This window comes from Manis javanica, chromosome 9, assembly GCF_040802235.1.
Source record: "Manis javanica isolate MJ-LG chromosome 9, MJ_LKY, whole genome shotgun sequence".
NCBI classification, from domain to species: domain Eukaryota; kingdom Metazoa; phylum Chordata; class Mammalia; order Pholidota; family Manidae; genus Manis; species Manis javanica.
The window spans coordinates 101,870,272-101,888,757 of NC_133164.1; the positions used below are offsets into that span (position 1 = coordinate 101,870,272).

General features: G+C 34.9%; 1 protein-coding gene across 7 annotated transcripts in view; it reads right to left on the reverse strand.

Annotated features, from left to right (window-relative positions):
* SMAD2 (SMAD family member 2) overlaps positions 1–18,486 on the reverse strand; it is a 76,511-nt gene that overhangs the window by 44,954 nt on the left and 13,071 nt on the right. For all 7 annotated transcript variants that reach the window (XM_037016854.2, XM_073213025.1, XM_037016848.2 and 4 more), the window contains one exon: positions 11,913–12,201. In XM_037016854.2, the coding sequence (XP_036872749.1) occupies positions 11,913–12,148 (236 nt within the window). In that variant the 5' untranslated portion in view covers positions 12,149–12,201. The remainder of the gene's footprint in view (positions 1–11,912; positions 12,202–18,486) is intronic.

The window sequence follows — 18,486 nt, forward strand, 5'->3', positions numbered from 1 at the left end:
TCATTTTCCTTACTGCAATTGGCTAGGTCCTCCATTAAAATAATGAATTGAAGACAAGAGTGGGCACTGCTGTTTCTGATCCTAGGGGAAAAAGACATTTTATGATTAAGTGCATTCTTAACTGTCAGTTTTTCTTAGATGTCCTTTATCAGACTGAGGGCCTCTCTTTGCATTTCCAGTTTGCAAGGAATGTTTATCATAAATGGATGATGAACTTTGCAAAATGATTTTGACCAAGTGAGGTGATCTTGCGGTTTTTCTCTTGTTAGTGCAGTGAATTTCATTAATTTTTGAAAAATATAAAGTAACCTTGCATTGCTGGGATAAATTTCACTCAAGATGTATTCTTTTTGTACACTGGGGTTTGTCTGGCTAACATTTTTTTCGTTTATGTTCATGACAAATACTAATCTGTACATTTTCTTCTTTTGATGCCACCTCTGTCAGGTTTTGGTATCATGGTTATGCTGGCCTCATAAAGTAACTTTTTTTTCTGAATTCTTACAAGAATGATATTATTTCTTGTTCAAATGTTTGAATTTACTAGTAAAACAAACCACCTGGGCTAGGAGTTTTCTTTGTGGGAAAGATTTTGATTATTAATTCAATTTCTTTAATTGATACAGGGCTATCCAAATTTTCCATTTCTTCTTAGATCAACAGGGGTAACTTTTTTTTAAAGAAATTTGACCATTACAAATTTAATGGCATGCAGTTGTTTAAAATATATGCATATTATGCTTTTAATGTCTACAGAATCTAGCATGATAACCCATCTTTCATATCTGACATAGGTAACTTATGGTTATGGTCTCTCCTTTTTTCTCCGTCAATCTAATAGGAATTCAACAATTTTATTGATCTTTCTAAAAAACTAGCTTTTGGCTCTATGGTCTCTATTTTCTCTTTTCTAGACATTTCTGCACATTTTTACCTTCTATCTGGTGACTTTTCATTTTCTTTGTTCTTTCCTTCTAGTTTCTTAGGTGATATCTTAGGTAACTTTTCTTGTACAGTAAAATTATTTAAAGCTATAAATTTCCCTTTAAGCATTGTGTTAGCTGCATCCCACGTATGATAGATTATAATTTCATTATCACTTAGCTTAAAATATACTGTAATTTCTCTCTGTTGTCTTCTAAATAACCAATGGGTCAACGAACTGTGCTAATTTCCATTTTCTAACAGATGTCTCATTGGTATTGAATTCTATTATGTTGTTGACAGAAAACATACTCTGTTGATTCCAATCCTTTAAAATGCATTGACTTGTGCCCTGCAAATAGTCTTTCCTGGTGAGGTTACTATGGGCACTTGAAAAGACTGTATTATACTGATGCTGGATTTAGTACTCTTATAAATATCAACTAGGTAGTTAATAGTGGGATTTACACCTTCTGTATCTTTTTGTTTTTTTGGCCTAACTGAACTCTCCAAGTATAATTGTGCATTTGTGATGATGACCCACTAATTCTATCAAGTTTTCCTACATGTATTTTGAAGCTTTTTTTATTAAGCAGATACACATTTATGGTTATGGCTCCTTGATGTCAGCACTTCAGAGATGTCATTTTATAATAACCTGCCTCCCTTGCTTCTGATGTAAAGTTATTTGTCATCTGCAACATTGTTCCCCTGTATGTAGCATGTTGTTTTTCACTGGCTGCTCTCAAGATTTTCTCCTTCATAGGTTTGACTATGTTGCACTTAGGTGTTGTTTTCTTTTCATTTATGTATAATGAAGTATCTGACTTCATTTTGTTATTTGACTAACAGTTTCAAGTTTCACTATGCCCTCATCCCCACATCTCAAATCTGAGCAAGCTGATAAGAAAGCCCAGGTTCTCTCTCCTTTGGTGCTGGTGGAAATTTCAAACCAGGTAAATCTGGGCAACACATGAGCACAGGAACTGTCACCTCAGCACCACATCTCCTATCACTGTGCTTCACATTAATTTGGGACCAGATTGGGAGCCTGCCCTGCTCTCCCCATAAAGCCTCACTATAAGAGTACTTATCCTTTTCATGCCCTCTCCAGTCCACGTTTGGATTGATTCACCCCATATTAAATCACTGAATCCTTCAGCAGCCCATGAATTAGGCATTGTTAGCCCGATTTGACAAATTAAGAAATGGAAGCACAGAGATCACATGCTTAATGTCATTCAGCTCGCAGATGGCAGGGAGAGAGGCTACATTTAATTACCAACACTATTCTGCCTCTTGGTTAGTAAAAAGAAACAACTAACAAAAACACAGCAAGACAAAACTAAAACTTTTGTACAGTATTCCAGATCATAAAACATTTATAGAATGTACTTAAAATTTAAGAACTAGACATTTCACTGTAGGCTAAGAGTTATCTCAGAAAAAAAAAAAGGAATATTCCTTAGACAACTGGTAGAGACACTGCTGAATAAAAATGGGGGAGGCAGTAGAACCTATATAGTCACTGATCATTAAAAAGAAAATTGATACAGTCCCTACCATTGAAAATATTTAAGTATCAATTCTAAAGATAGTTGCTTGAAATATTTTGAGTCCTTCCAAAAACATAAACTTTTGACTTAAAAAAAGAAAAAAATCTAATGACAAGGGCTCAGAAATTTTTATTTTAGTAATATAGATATGGTTTTCTAAATGTATTTGAATATATAGTTTTTAATAAAAAAAATAGTATAAGCAACAAAAGAAATCCTAGCAAAATATAAATACATCATTCCAATCTTTTAAATTAAATGCATAAAACAGGACTGCAATACAGAAGAGTTCTGTATAAACTCAACTTTTTAAGTCATATATTTTTGTGATGCTTGTATTTGATTATAAAGAAAAGATACTTTAATCTGAGAATTTAAAAAATTAGCATCCTACAAAATAAAAATTAACTCACATTTGGATAGCACTTCTAAGTTAACAATGTGCTTTTACATGTAGAGGTTAAAATGTTTAAGTAATGTACATAGGCTAATATATTACTTATACCCATTAATGCAAATTACATAAACCACCATGTAATAACTATGAGGAAAAAATTTCTCCAAGTTACCTAAATTATTTTTGTATCAAACTATGAATTTTCATATTACCTTAATACAATACAAATATAGCCTCCATTCACTTCACCTCCAGTGGCCTAACAAACTTGTACTAAAACAAGTTAGGGAGAAATTACATCCTCTTACATACACAGAAAATCATAGCGATTAGCAAAGCTCATAAAAGAGAAAAGTCTGGGATGAGAGAGTTCATCAAAAACCTTACATATTTCAGTTCTAATTTAAGCATCATTCACATTTATAGTTTCATAAGCACCTCAAGATAACCATTTCACAGTGCTTCTATGAAGCACTACCCAAAAGCAAAGCTGATGTAATGTTGGATTTTGAGACAGAAAAACAGTTCAAGGAAAAAATATGATGGTAACAGGAAAAAATTCAAGCTGTAATAAAATAATTTATTTGGAAATAAAGCATCATAAATTGAATAATTTAATAGGTTATTATGGTCAAATATTTTGTCTTTAGGAAAAAACATCTTATGTTTTGTGAAAATAGTATACATTTTATGCAGATGTATGTAACAATCCTCCATTCTCCCTACATATTCTACCCATTCCCAACACACTGAATTTGGATTCCCAAGTTTTCAAAAGGAGAATGCAGACAGCTTATTCAACAAGCTGGACTTGGTGAGCTTCCCAAGTCCATACATACTTGGACTCTCTTATATCACTACCCTCAAACAAGTTCTCATCAAACTGTTTTCCTTCTTTCTGTATAAAATCTCAAAGACCCCATGCCTAGTCTAATAATATACAAATAGATATATTTATAATCTCTTTCCAGGAATTAAAATTTTACCCTAATCTAAATCAAAACTATTCTTTCATTCCATTTTGCTAACTCCACCTCCCCCAAGACTCTCCAGCTAAGATTTTTAAAGGCCCTGTAGGTTCTGGAAGAAAACAAGGACAGGGTTTTAGAGGAAAAGATCAGCCTTCTAGAACTGGCTGATCTGACTGCTATCTGATGTGACAATCATGTGGTGGAGTCCTGTGAAGGATAGAAGCCCAAACGCTGCCTCTTACCTGTAGGTACTCCTGGTGCAGGAATTTCTCTGGCTCGACTTCTGGGTTCACTTTGACTCTTCAAATTGGGCCTCTTGATCTTTCTAAGACAAGTCAGCTTCGATTACCTTAGTAAAGTCTACCTGGCCCCTGGGGAAATTTTTGCATCTTTGGCCCACCAAACTCTGAATATGCAAGCCATTCTCACTGTGATCTTTCTTCATTCTACTGATGCAGGAACAGCTCCAGCTGCTCTCTCACTTTTTAGACTTCTCAGGTGGAAGTCTGATACCACTCTATCTCACAAACATCAGCACACTCAGGTGAATCTGAGAAGTTCCCCTGGAACCTCTCAATTTGGATGAAGGATTGAGGAAATGCCACAGCATATGCTACTCTCACCAAAGAAGTTCTTATATGGGATCCTTCTCACAAACTTTTCTATTTTATTTATTTGGCCTAGAGGTGAGTGACGGGTTAACTCTAGCAATACTTGTCTCAAGGAATCCTTTTTTTTTTTTGTAGTCCTGCTTGAATGGTATAACACCTCAATTCTGAATGTAAGTTACTTTCAATGGACTACTCTCAGAGTCGAGTCTCTAGTAAATATCAGAATAGCTCCCATTTTTAACATTCTGTTATAATTCAACTTCCAGGTAAGAAAATAAGCAGGTTGTAGCCAGCTATCATTCCTGTTGCAACAGCTAAGGAGAAAAAGATAACAGAAAAAAAACTTGTTCAAAGAAAACAGAAAGCTATTAAAGTGAGATCCAGATGAACCAAAATTGAGAAGAACTAATGCTTTCTAGGTGAACTGAAAAGAGCCTGTCATTTCCTTCCCTGGGGTCATTTGCAGATTCCAGATACAGGATGAGGATCTGCCCTCGTCTGGGAAAAGAAACTCTACTGAAGAAAATAACACAGTAGAACTTTTGACCATCACAAGATTCTCCTTCCTCAAAGATGTTTGCCATGTTTAAAAGCTGCAAGCAACAGGACGCTCAAGAGCCAAATTGAAACCATGGAAAGAAGGAACAGAATCTCTCACAGTGAGAGAATCACTAAATAAATAAATATCCACAGGTATTTATTCTCCCACAGTAGGTGACAGAGATCTGCCAGGCTTTCAATCAAACTCCCAGAAGAGTCTTACTCATGAAAAAGGTTTACACCACTAATAGACAAAATCAAATCAAAATGGCAACCAAACCCCAACCCAGCTCAATCTCTCACTGAGATAGAGTAAGGCAATTAACTTCTATCTATTTGACACAGGAAAGGTCAGATACTCTGGGGAAAAATATCATTTGCAACATCTATATAATTCCCTTATATGCAATATATGGCATACAGCCATGTGAACAGGCAGGAAATTGTGAGAGATAATCAAAAGAATGAACAGATAATAATAGAAGCAGACTGATAGATGATCTAGATAGAGCTGGCAGAGAGGGACTAATGTAACTATTATAAATATACTAAAGAAAATTTGGGAAAATAGAAAAAAATTGATGGAGATTTTCAATAGAGATTTGGTACCTTTAATATTATAGCAACATACTAAAAGTGAAAAATACAAATATTTGAAATTAAGAACTTATTGGATGTATTTAAGAGCAGACAGGACACAATAGAAAATAGGATCAGTAAACTCAAAGTTAGATGAACAGAAAATATCCAAACTGAAATAGGACAAAAAAAAAAATGAAAAGAACAAAGCATAAGAGATATGTGAGATCCAATCATTTTAGCTCAAGTACCAGGTCAGATTAGAAGGAAGATTGCAGAATATTTATCCTAAACTGGCATTTCATTATTATTTTCCATCTCCACAGTCCACACATGGTACTGTTTCGAGTCCCTTACATGATGGTACATTTACTTGTGTCACCCAGGAGGACCACACAGGCCTGGGAACATTCTACTACGAGACAGGAAGGAAAGAGAGTAAACAGTATGGTTAAATGTTATACCAAATAATTATGATCTTCCGAGAATGTGGTTAGTGACTAAGGCATGCTCTGGGCAAGCTGGAATGGTACAAAAGGAAACAGACCAAGGATGCTGGGAAAACAAAGATGGTTGTAATTTTTTTAATGACTATTATTTTAGGAAGGTTGATTCTAGGCTGATAAATGTTTTCTTTAAAACCAATATATTACATTAGTGGGACAAAAAAGTGGGGATGGTCCTTATTGCATTCAGTGTTACATGCTAAAAATCAGAGATTAATCAATCTGCATATAATTCAGTAATTTTATAGAGGGACAAAGATCCTAAAGTAGATATTTTCCCTGATAAGATAAATAATAAAAATGTCCTAGGTAAGAATATATCATATAAACAAAAGGGTTTTGAATATCAGGTCCTGGGGCCAGAGATCCCTCAAAAACCAGAACTGCAAATCCAAGGACCAAATCAAGGTTGACGGTCTGTCAAAGTGTCTTTCAAACTGTGTTTCATAAGACTCTAGACCTAATCAGAAGTCCTTTCACAACTTAAACACAGAAAATACAGAAAATGACAAGCTGGATGCTGTGGCTGATAAAAGGTAGCTAGTATCATGATCTCAAAGTTCTAAGTTGCACTTATAAAAAGTTTCATTGTTCTAACTACTTGATTCTGGGAATAAATGTTACACATCTGAATAAACTGAATTATGGATAACACAATGTTGCCTGGCAGTAACTTTTTCAAGGATAGACAACACAATTTAATGCCTAAAATTTAATGTGAGCTCTCTTAGAAATACTGGAACAAAAATGAAGACATGGAACATCTGTGAAGATTTCAAATAAATTACATTCAAGGCTATAGTGCTTTACAGCTCAAAAAACCAAATTTACATTATTTCAAAGGACCCAAAAATAGTACTATGAAAGTACTCAGTACCACCCTCTTTCACAGATGAAATAGTAAAGGTTATATATAGTCAAATGCCTCAGGGTCCACATTCATCAGTATCAAAGAAACTGACTCAAAGACAGGTTATCAAACTTCAAACTAAACTCCAGAGTTCTCACCATCACAGTCTTCCATACATATTGTCACACACACACACACACACAGAGATACACACACAGACACACTAAATCTATGTATGTCTAAGGAAGAATTACTCCTACTCTCTTCTGAAACAATGAAAAAGCACTAATTGAAAAAGAATTAAAGGATACCATAGTTTGCGTTTTAAAAGACATGTTTTTAATTCTTTCTGGGTAATCCAGTGAAGTTAAAAGAGTAGGAATATGAAGTTAGAAATAAAAGATGACCATCTGCATAAAGTTCATTTTAATTACTCTGTTTAAAAATTAAGAATATGGAAAACAAAATCCAAAAGTCAGTGACAACATTAGAAAGAAACATATTATCCTGGAAGGATACATAAGGCACCAGTAATACAATTAATTATCCCTGAAGAAGACAAGTTGGTGACAATACGGTGACAACAAGGATAGGAAAGAGACATTTTTCCACTGTAAAATCTGTGGCTAAATTTTTAAACATGTACACACATACCACCTTATGTTTTTAAGGAACATACTTTTTGAATGAAGAAACAGGTATAACTATGCATTTTTCAAAAGAAATTAAGAAAATGAAAATATAATTGCCCTTTAATAGGGCAGTGAAAAACTGACCACAAACGGTAAAACACTAAAGACTAGAATAACTGAAGTATTGCCAAAAAGTGCTATATAAACATTTAACTGTGTTGGCTGTAAAAGTAGTGTTTTCATACTTTATGTTTTATATAAAAAATATTAGGAAAACTGAAATGAGCATCAGAAATTTTTGGCTATATTCCTGATTGTTACCTTAAGGATGACAAATCAAAAATGTGATTACACTGTCTAAGTGTCACCTTAGGAAAGCCCTTATAATTTATGCTGATGAAAACGAACTGTGCATTCCCATACATTTATTGAATTGCCATTTTAGACCTCAGAGCCTTATGCTTTTAAGTTTACTGTTTCCATCCCCACTGCAGTTTGGGTTTGCTTTATGACAGATAATATGCACTGAAAGCCATTTTTACTTCTGATTCATTACCTTAAATATCAATTGACATTCCGATTTTATGACAGGTATCTTTCATTTCTCAGTCTTAAAAATGTTTGAGATGTAAAAGCTTCATGAAACTTTTTTTGTGCTTTTCAGCTCATTGCAGCTTAAGAGGTTAATAGTTTCTACCCATGAATCACTGTCACCACATACAACAGTGGAAGGAAGTCATGACACCTACAGTAACTGCAGATGCTATCCCTTCATAGACAAAGCTATGAAGGCAGAGTCATTATGTGAGGTGGGGGGAGGGACATAAAGCCAGGCCTGTGGTTTACTTACACTGAGTCCCACTCTAACATCAGGTGTTAAAAACTCTGTGAAGAGTCAACAAAACAGGTATTTTAACAGAAAATAATTGCCATTTTTAAAAATTGAGTAATTTGTTTCATGTTCATCAGTTGAACTTATTTGTATTTTTAGGTTTGTAAAACCTTAAAGTACTTTATGAACAGCTACAATTTTAAGTAAGTAGGCTTATGGTAAGTTCATTTTGTATAAAATGTTTTAGATAATTTTGTTTTAACTATGGTTTGGATTTATGCATAATGGATCCTTTCCACCCCCATAGTTGACTAAACATTTAAGGACATTTAGCAGTTAAGAAGTAACTAATAATCTGACACGATATAACTGTTTGACTAAAAACAAACTTTATAAAATATATAGCACCAAACCACAGTGTGAGAAGCTTAAATTTTTTGACAACCAATATTAACAAATTCATATTTCTTGCAGTAATTTAAAAAACTCACCAAATTAGACAAGTAAGTTTCTAAGCTCCAAGGAACTTTTGATAGTAAAAAAAAGACAATAGAAAACTACTTCACTTTCATTTCTCAGGACAAAGGTTAGAAAAAAATTTTTTTCAAGATGAAAAGCCCTAGAACATGAAAGACCAGCTATAAAAAGAAGAATGGAAAACAAGGAAAAGAAATTTGACTAGGATGACCTCCATGGTTTAAATACCCATGTCTATATATTTCAATCATCAGGTTGCTACCTACTTATCTCCTCAAAGGACACTATTTGCAAACTCTACTCTCAGGCTCTGCTCTGTCAATAATCTCAGTGCCAAGGCAATTTGAGCCTTAGATGAAGCTGTGCAAAACCATGGCTCCAGTTCTTCTTGGCTCACACAGCTCCCTTTGATGAAGGAGATAATGTACTAACTGGTCTCCCTGACTCCACACTTGACAGTCTCACAACGATTTTCCTCCCTAGAGCCAGATGCTGTACTCAAAATCAACCAGACTTAGAAGTCTTTACTAAAACTCCTCAACGCCTTCACCCTCCCCCAGCCACACTCAGTCACTGTGAACTCCTGCAGCAGCATGCTGGGCTTCCTCAGGACCTACACAGTCCCGCTCCTGCCTCCTGCCATTTCCTGCCTCCCACTTCACAGTCCCAGGACAACTGCCACACTCTCAATTCCACAGCACAACTCTGGATGAAGCAGACTTCTGTCTAAATGCCTCCTTTACATCCATCAAGATTCAGTCCAGGCACCAATCTTTCTCCAGGAGGAAACTGTCAACAGCCACAAAGAAGGCAAAGCTCCTCTCCTTTGGACACAGCTCCCTGAGCATACATCTTTCCTAACACCCACTGCACCTTATAAAATTCTTTTTTTATTTTTTAAAGTTTATCCCCCTTACTAGAAAGCAAGCAACTCAGAAGTAAAGACTGCATTTTAACTCCAAGAAGGAAGAGCACATTGCACATGTAGTGAGTATTTAGTACCTGTTCATCAAACTGAAATACCAGATGTTATACAATGAAAATTTAACAAACACAGCTTGACTTAGTTCCTTAGCCAATTCATTACCAAGTACTTTCAGTTCCACTTCTATCCAAATCTGACCACTTTGACTTAGCACAGCTCCCATGACAGTCCAGCCTCCAGCCTCTCAGACTACTTAACAGCCTACTGATTTCCCTGCTTCCAGACCCACCACCCAGTCTATCACACACACACACACACACACACACCACTATCCCCCACCACTTGTCTCGGCAGTCAGTGATCTCTGCAAAATGTAAATATAAAAAATCCTTTAAAAAATTAATTTACAAATAAATAAGTAACCAGGATGTAATGTATAGCATAAGGAATATAGTCAAAATATTGTAACAACTCTGTATTGTGATAGGTGGTAGCTAGAATTATCATGTATATAAATGTTGAATCACTGTGTTGTACACCTGAAACTAATGTAATACTGTGTGCCAACTACCCCTCAATAAAAAAAATAATAATAATTTACAATGCTGATGGACAGTGACTGTGAAGGGGTATATGGGGGGGCTGAAGGGGGGAGCCTAGTAAACATAATATTCTTCATGTAATTGTAGATTAATGATACCAAAATAAAATAAAAATTAATTTACATAAAAAATTGCTATTATATTTACTATAAAATTCAAATTCCCAGAGCACCCTATGATGCCCTATATGATCTGACTCCTTCCAAGTTTTGTACTCATTTTGCATTATTGCATCTATACTGTGATTTTAGATCATCCGAAACAACAAGCTACTTCCCACCTCAGCATCTTTACACTGGCTCTTTTCTCTGCCAAGACCTCCTTCCTTGGCTAGCTGCTACTTCTCAAAGCTCAACTTAAGTGTCACAATCCAATCCAAAGCAGCTTTTTTATCCCTCAGTCACTGCCTTCTTCGCACTCATTACCATCTCAAATTATATGAATTTGTCCACTTGTTTACTGTGTATATCTATCTCTCAGGAGGGCAGGAAATTTGTGTTTTGTTCATACTTTGCCTAGAAACAGTGTCTTGCACACAGCAGGCACTCATAAGCATTTGTAAAACAAAAGATTAAACCAAGAAAAGTGACTCTTATTTAAGATATACATGAAACAAGTAAGGTAAAAGAAATGGATTATCTACCAAACAAGGCAGAAAACATTCTACTATTGGTATTTACAAGTAAATAGGCTGGTGTTACTGTTGTCTATTAATCAGCAGGCATCCAATGTGTATTTCCCAAAGCTCAGTGGAAACATGTCAGGTAGAATTGTTTCACATGCTACATGCTAGCTAGTCTACATGTATGACTCTGATATCATTTTAGAAAATGTTATATTGACACTCCCAAAAAACCTGTAATGCATACAAATAGTAGTGAAACACTTAAAAACCACCAGCTACTTTATTTTTAAAAAATAGTCTTTCTGACGGTGGTACTTATCTGTAAATTACTAAATTTACACTAATAGAACTTCAACCTCTTCATAAATAGTTCCTTGCAATAGAAGACCTGTGCAACTAAGAAGCTGCCTCCTCTTTTGTTCTTTCTTGGAAGTAATGCTACAACTCAAACAAAAACTATATAAAATTCATCAGTGTTTGCAGTCTCTGTTAACTCCTTACTGACTGAAGTTTTGACCAATGGGGGAAAAAACTATCAATCACTAGTGATAGAAAAAGCTTTGAATCTTTATTCAAATGTCATTAAATCACAGAAATTAGGATAACATGGAGATAAATGAAAATATATAGATCAAACTTTGCAACCTAAGTATTTTATTTTACTGGAGTAAACCTTCTCCCTGTTCAAGTAAATATTTTATAAAATAAACAAGTCTTAACTAGTCAAGCAAAATTAATATGACAGGTTAAAAATAGCTGTCATATTTTAATAATCACTATTTACAGGTGACTTGAAAGTAATAAAATTTCAGTGACTGTACTTCAGAGTCCTTTAAGCAATTTTCAACAGTGTGACCATCAAATTTCGGATCTATCAACACTTACCTTGGTATGGTGACACATTTAGTATTACAGTTTTGGGTAGTGATGGCTTTCTCAAGCTCATCTAATCGTCCCGTTTTCTTTAGCTTCTTCACCAAACTTTTAACTGCTTTCTCACACCACTTTTCTTCCTGTCCATTCTGCTCTCCTCCACCTGCTCCTCCAGATCCACCAGCTGATTTCTTCCATCCCAGCAGTCTCTTCACAACTGGTGGAGTGAATGGCAAGATGGACGACATGTTCTTACCAAAGGCAGCAATCCACACTAAGAAAATACTCTCCTTTATCTAACCTAGGAGAGATACAGAGAATATTTAGAGGCTAACTTTCAAATCAAGTGATAATTTCAACATAATATTGAAAGCAAATTACAAAATGAAATAGAAATTCAAATTATTACTTTCACAACGGACTTTCAGACACAACAGACTTTCAGAAGTTATTTTTTTCACCCATCTAAAAATGGTACAGTGCCCTTGAAAAACTGGCCAAGTTTCTAAAAAGTTAAAACTTAAACTACCCTTTATCATAATTCCACTCCTACACAGTCAAGAAAAATGAAAACTTATGTCCACAAAGCAACTTGCATAAGAATGTTGACAGCAGCCATATTCACAAGTCAAAACTGGAAACAGCCCTAGTATCAAGAATACTAAACAAACAGTTGTGGTATATTCATACAAAGGAATACTGCTCCAGAACAAAAAATGAGTGGGCTACTAAATTTCATACATTTATTTGGCCATGGAAACCCTTAATTTAAAGGGCATCTCATTGCTGCCCTGGTACCCTTTATAGTCCAGCTGTGGTTGAAACACTAACAACTGGAAGGAGCCAATATGTGACTTTCTTTAGCAGTACAGAAACGGTGGGAAAGTGAGGTTTGCTCAGTTAGGCAATTGTAAGGTAAGAATTGACAGCAGCCCTGTTAAGCTGTCTACAGTGGTAGACTCTGTCACACACATAAATAAGCACTACAGCATATACAACTACAACTTGACAGAACAAAGCAAACACAACTAAACTCCATCAAACACATGTAATAATCCAACAAAGCAGGCGTCTGGGACTACCAGGCAGCTAAAGGTACACTTGGCTACCTTTGGCTTCTGCTTAATTCCTATTCTGTGCTGTAAGGGAGCCACCTATATAAACCTCAATACCATGTGACAGTCTTATCTGACCGCAGAGGACATGCTTATTAACACAACCTTTGGAAGGGAGAGGTATCGCAAAAGCGACAGGAGAGCAGAACTCTGAGGAGAGTACAACAGGCAGAAAGTTCAGCATGTTTTCTACAGAAAGGCAATGTTTTAGGAGTTACAGCCCAGGTTTAAAAGCTGCAAACAAGAAATTGCTACTGATAAAAGTATTAGTTATTTTAGATACAGTTCGTGTACATTATGGACCAACTGGACGTGGACAGTTTAGGGAAAAGGAGAATTCAAAGGTACTGCTGCTAACTAATGGAACTGAGCAGCAAATGATGCACTAATTACTATTTGGAACACAGAGAAGCAAATCTGATCAGGAATAAGGTTTCAAGGTTAGTATTATCCATGCCTTTATACATGTAACCGTGTTCATCACATGATCAGGAAGCACCAGAGAATATGAGAGAGGGTAGCGCCCAAGCAAGGCAGAGACAACTACTCTTGCAGAAAAGCAGAGCAGCCAGTCTCTAACGCATGGTTCCCAGGACTCTCCAGGTCCTGCTGATGTCCATACCAATTTTATCTTTAGAACAAAATTCTTTGAGTTACATGAGGAGATCTCTGTTCCTTGTACAAAACTGATAGAACAAGCAAAATATAACAAGAATCTATCTTTAAGTATCTACACCTTTGGTTCAATCAATCCATCCAGGAGAATTCAGCCTAAGAAAACAAATAGAAAGTAAATCTTTACATAACCAGACAAAAGGAAAGGGTTTCCCAGGGTAGGAAGAATCTGAGTATTCTGTTACACTTTTGTTAGGATAAATGTTCCTTATGAGTTGAGATGTAGTCTTGGGGATCTAAAAGTCTATAAAACCATTTTATTTTCTTCATGGAAATGAACACATGAAAAGTTTAAATCTATTCTGGGTCATCTGAATGACCTCATGACCTAGTACTGCCACATGATTTCAGCATCCCCTGTCTTAGAACAGCAGTTATGACCACTTTAGAACCATGCAATCACTGAACCTATCAATCTTAACTTGTCATGTCTTAGTAGCCATGATTGACTTGACACCTAGCTATTTATCTCCAGAGAATCTTTAAATTATTCAATAAAAGTGTTTTACAGTAATGCTGATTTCAACCAGTTGAGCATTTTAAATAATTAAGGTATCATATTAAGCCAATAGTTTTGAAATGTAAGTCAGACTGAATTTAAGTTTTTACAAGGAATCAATGTCAATATGTTCCAAGTTGAAGACAAAATGAAATAAGAAAATAAGAAAACGAAATTTATGATCAAGTTATCAAAATATGAGTAAGTCATTTACAGAATATACAGATTTCCTTCAATATTGTGGCAGCAAGGTCTGCACTCCCGTTAGAATCTTTTCTCCAACATCTACAAGAATTAAAAAATAAGCTGATATTAATTCTGTTCCTAATTCCAGCAAGAAGTAATACTTATGTAATGCAAGTCTGAACAGAATAGGAAGACTTTATCTTTACAGCTAAGAAAGCTTCTTCTCAAGTAACACCTTAGTAAAACTGGGATTCTAAGACTACTCACTGGAAAGTTTCAGCTAATTAAGAGGTCTGATTATCCTGAACTAGCAAATACAGCCTTCAAATTATTAAAAACGTGTAACATAGTTTTACAAGTAGCATTCTCTATGTTCTACTAATACAGTTCATATTCTTTGCAGTCTTCAACTGTGCTGTTTCTGCTGTTTTAATTCTGATATAAACTCTATCACTGAATATTACAAGAATGTCTAAACCCTTAGAATGTTTTTCATTTTCTTACAGTGTCTTCTTGAATACACAGATTTATATTTTAATCTAAAATCTTTTATGACACAACTTTGCTTTTTAAATAAATCCCTAAGTAAGTAAGTTAAGTCCCCAACACAATAAGGAAACATTTACGGAGTGCTTACTCTATGACAGCAACCCCTGAGTCTAACAATTAGGTAGAAGTAACTCATTTAATCCTCATATGAATCCACGGGGGCAGGTACTGTTACTCGCAGATGAGGAAGCCAAGGCATGAAGAAGTAGCCTGATGGTTTGAAGATATTCCCTAGATATTTTTACAGACCTTTTGGCTTTAGGTCTAAAATTTATCAGGAATTTGTTTTTGTTTAAGGGGTAAGATAGCAATCTAAACATCTCCTATAAGGATAGCCTATTTTATCAGCACCATTTATTAATTGTTTCCTTAATAATTCACAATGCCACTCCTGTCACACATCAAATCCCTGTAAGCAAGCAACTGATTGTGGGCTCTACATACTGTTTATTGGTGTTCTTGTTCTTACCTATACCAATACCACAGTTTTACTTACTATTGCTTTCTAGTAAGTTTCAGTATCTTTAGGGTGAGCCCCCCTCTTTATTTTTCAAATTTATTTTAAGTTTAGCTTGTCAAGTACCACCAAAACCCTACTGGATTCTGACTGAAGGTGGCAATGAGTTTAATTTGTGGAGAACCAACCAATTACAATGTTCAGTATTCCTATTTATGAAAATGAGATTTTTTATTTATTCTGGACTTAATATTCACCAGTAAGTTGTTTAATTTCCTCCATACAATTAACATCTTGTTAAATTTTTTATTCTTCAGGTACCAGATTTTATTATGAATGGGATGTTTATTTTTAAGAAGTTAATAATTCGGTCATCAAAAAAAAAACTATTGAACACCTTTGGGCCACCCATCCAGCTCAATCAACTATTAAGCATCTTGTATTAAGTATTTGATCAGATGTAAGAATTAAGACATGATACACAGGGAAGGCAGTACAGCATGGTGAAGACAAGTAATGACTCCACAACATCTTACTACACTGATGGACAGTGATTGCAATGGGGTAGGGGTGGGGGGACTTGATAATATGAATGTTGAACCCACAATGTTGCTCATAAGATTGTGTATCAATGATACCTTGAAAAAAAAAAAAGGAATTAAGACATGATAGATGCATATAGCTTAAGTTCCCTAGGTGTAACTTTCTCATTCTATTCCCTCTTGATTCTGAGATAATCACTATCCTGATTTTCCTGTATGATCATTTAAAGATTTTTGCATACTGTATCCATATAATAGAATTTTTATAAATTTATATGAAACTTTAATATTGTCATGTTTTTTTTTCACTCAGTATTGTAATTATCCATGCTGATACACACATGATCCTCAACTCCAGTGCAGCCATTTTTGCCTATCATACAGCATTCCATAATGACTCTATCACAGTTCACTGTCCACTTTCCTGACTACTATTTGTTTCCAATCTTCCTCTCTTACAAGCTGCCATGAGTGTCTGGCATCAATATTTTTGTAAATATGTGAAGCTCTTCAAGGGCAGAAACTTTTCAAACTTTTTAATGAAGAAAAGCAGCCCCACAGTAAGAAATATATTTTATACTGCAACCTCTCACTCACACCACAGTCTCCTTCTCTCTTAAAACAGACATTTCACCATGTTATTCTCTGCTGTTTCTCCAAATTGAGAGTTGTGAACCATTAGTGAACATCAAGTCAATTTAATTGATCCTGAGAAGTATCTTTTAAAAAGAAAAAAACAGAAAGCAGAAAAAGATTGATAATAGAGAAAATATAAGAGAATATAGGAAACAGCATACATTTATTTATTTTAAAATCTTTAATTCAGTTTTTGTCACAAGTAAAATGTATTTCCCACAATGGGTCTGTAAAAAAATCATATGAAAGGCACTGCCTTAGGACATATACAAAGGAGTGGAAATGCTGCATAGTAGGACATGCACATGTGATTTTTATATACTGTCTCCCTATAATAGAACTTTCTAATTTTATATGAAACTTTAATACTGTCATTTGGTTTTTTACGAAATACTGTCAACACGGGTTATACCAACTGCCATTCCCACCAGGGAAGTATGAGTTGCTATTTTACCCACTATCACCAAGACTTGTCAAAAGAAAGGGAGCGACATAAAGAGCTGCTGTTCTGCACATCCCTGATTACCAAGAAGCTTGAGAATATTTTCATGTTTATTGACTTTTCAGGGTTCTATTCCTTTGAATCATTTGTTCACATTCACCACATTTGTCTTAATTCACAAATTATTTATATAGTCTGGATAACGATGTTCTGTTAATTACACATGCACATGTAACTTCACACAGCAAGTGACCTTTTCTATACTTATTTTACTTTAGTGTGCTCATTATGTATACATTAGCACCTTCCTAAAAATCCTTCCATATGCTGCCATGTTTTGAAAGTCATGAAGTCTAAAGTTTTGCTTTTCATACTTAAATGTACTTAATCTCTGTATATGCTGTGAGGTAGGTATCTCCCTTCCTCAACAGAGACAACTAAGTATACCATATCTTCTCCCTAGTGATTACAATGCTACTTGTGTTTCTGGGCTTTTCTTCTTCCCTTAGTCTGTACCCAAGGTAAATAACCATCACTGAAGCTACAGACTATATGTCTTGGTATCTGATAAAATGAATTCTCTTTCACCTCCTGGGATTTTAACTGGAATGATACTGAATTTATAAATAAGTGGAGGAAAACTGACATAGTTATGATACTGTGTCCTCTACTCATAAACACAAGTGTAACATCTTATATTTTGAATTATATGGGTCTCATAATTTTCTCCATTAGGGTCACATAACGTTTTTATTTTTTTCTAGTTATTTTGTAGTTCGTGTTGCCATTTTAAATGATGGCTTTTTAAAATTTAAATTGTTTGTTGCCTGTATATACAAATACTGGTTTTTATATACTTTCAAAAATCAATTTCATTGAGGTTCAGCTTACATGCAAAATGCACAGATATTAAATATGTAACAAGTTTGATGAGTTCTGACAAATCTATGCCATATAGTAACCATCATCCTGATCAAGATATAAAACATTCCATCATCCCAGAAAGTTTCCTTGTGTCCCTTTTCAAGCTACCTTTTAACCCCAGGGAATTACTGATCTGATTCTACCAAACTAATTTTACCTGTTCTAGAAATTCAGATAAATGGAAATATACCATATGTACACTTCAGTGTCTGGTTTTAACCAACACCCTTTACTCAAATTAAGTAAGCTCTCTTACATTCCCAGTTTTCTAAGAATTTTCATCAAGAATGAGTCCTGAATTTTACCTCATAGTTTTTGCTTCACCTACAAGATTATTCACATGGCTTTTCTCTTCTGATGTGTTAATGTTATGAATTTCAATTAAGGGTTTTTCTAATGTTTAATCGTTTTTACATTCCTGAGGCACATCCTAATTAGTCATGGTAATTTTTGTTTTGAGCAATACTACCATTTTACCTAAACTTTTGACTGCCATGTTCATAAAGGAGATGTGGCCTACACATTTCCCTTCTCATACTACACATGTCCCGTGGGGGTATC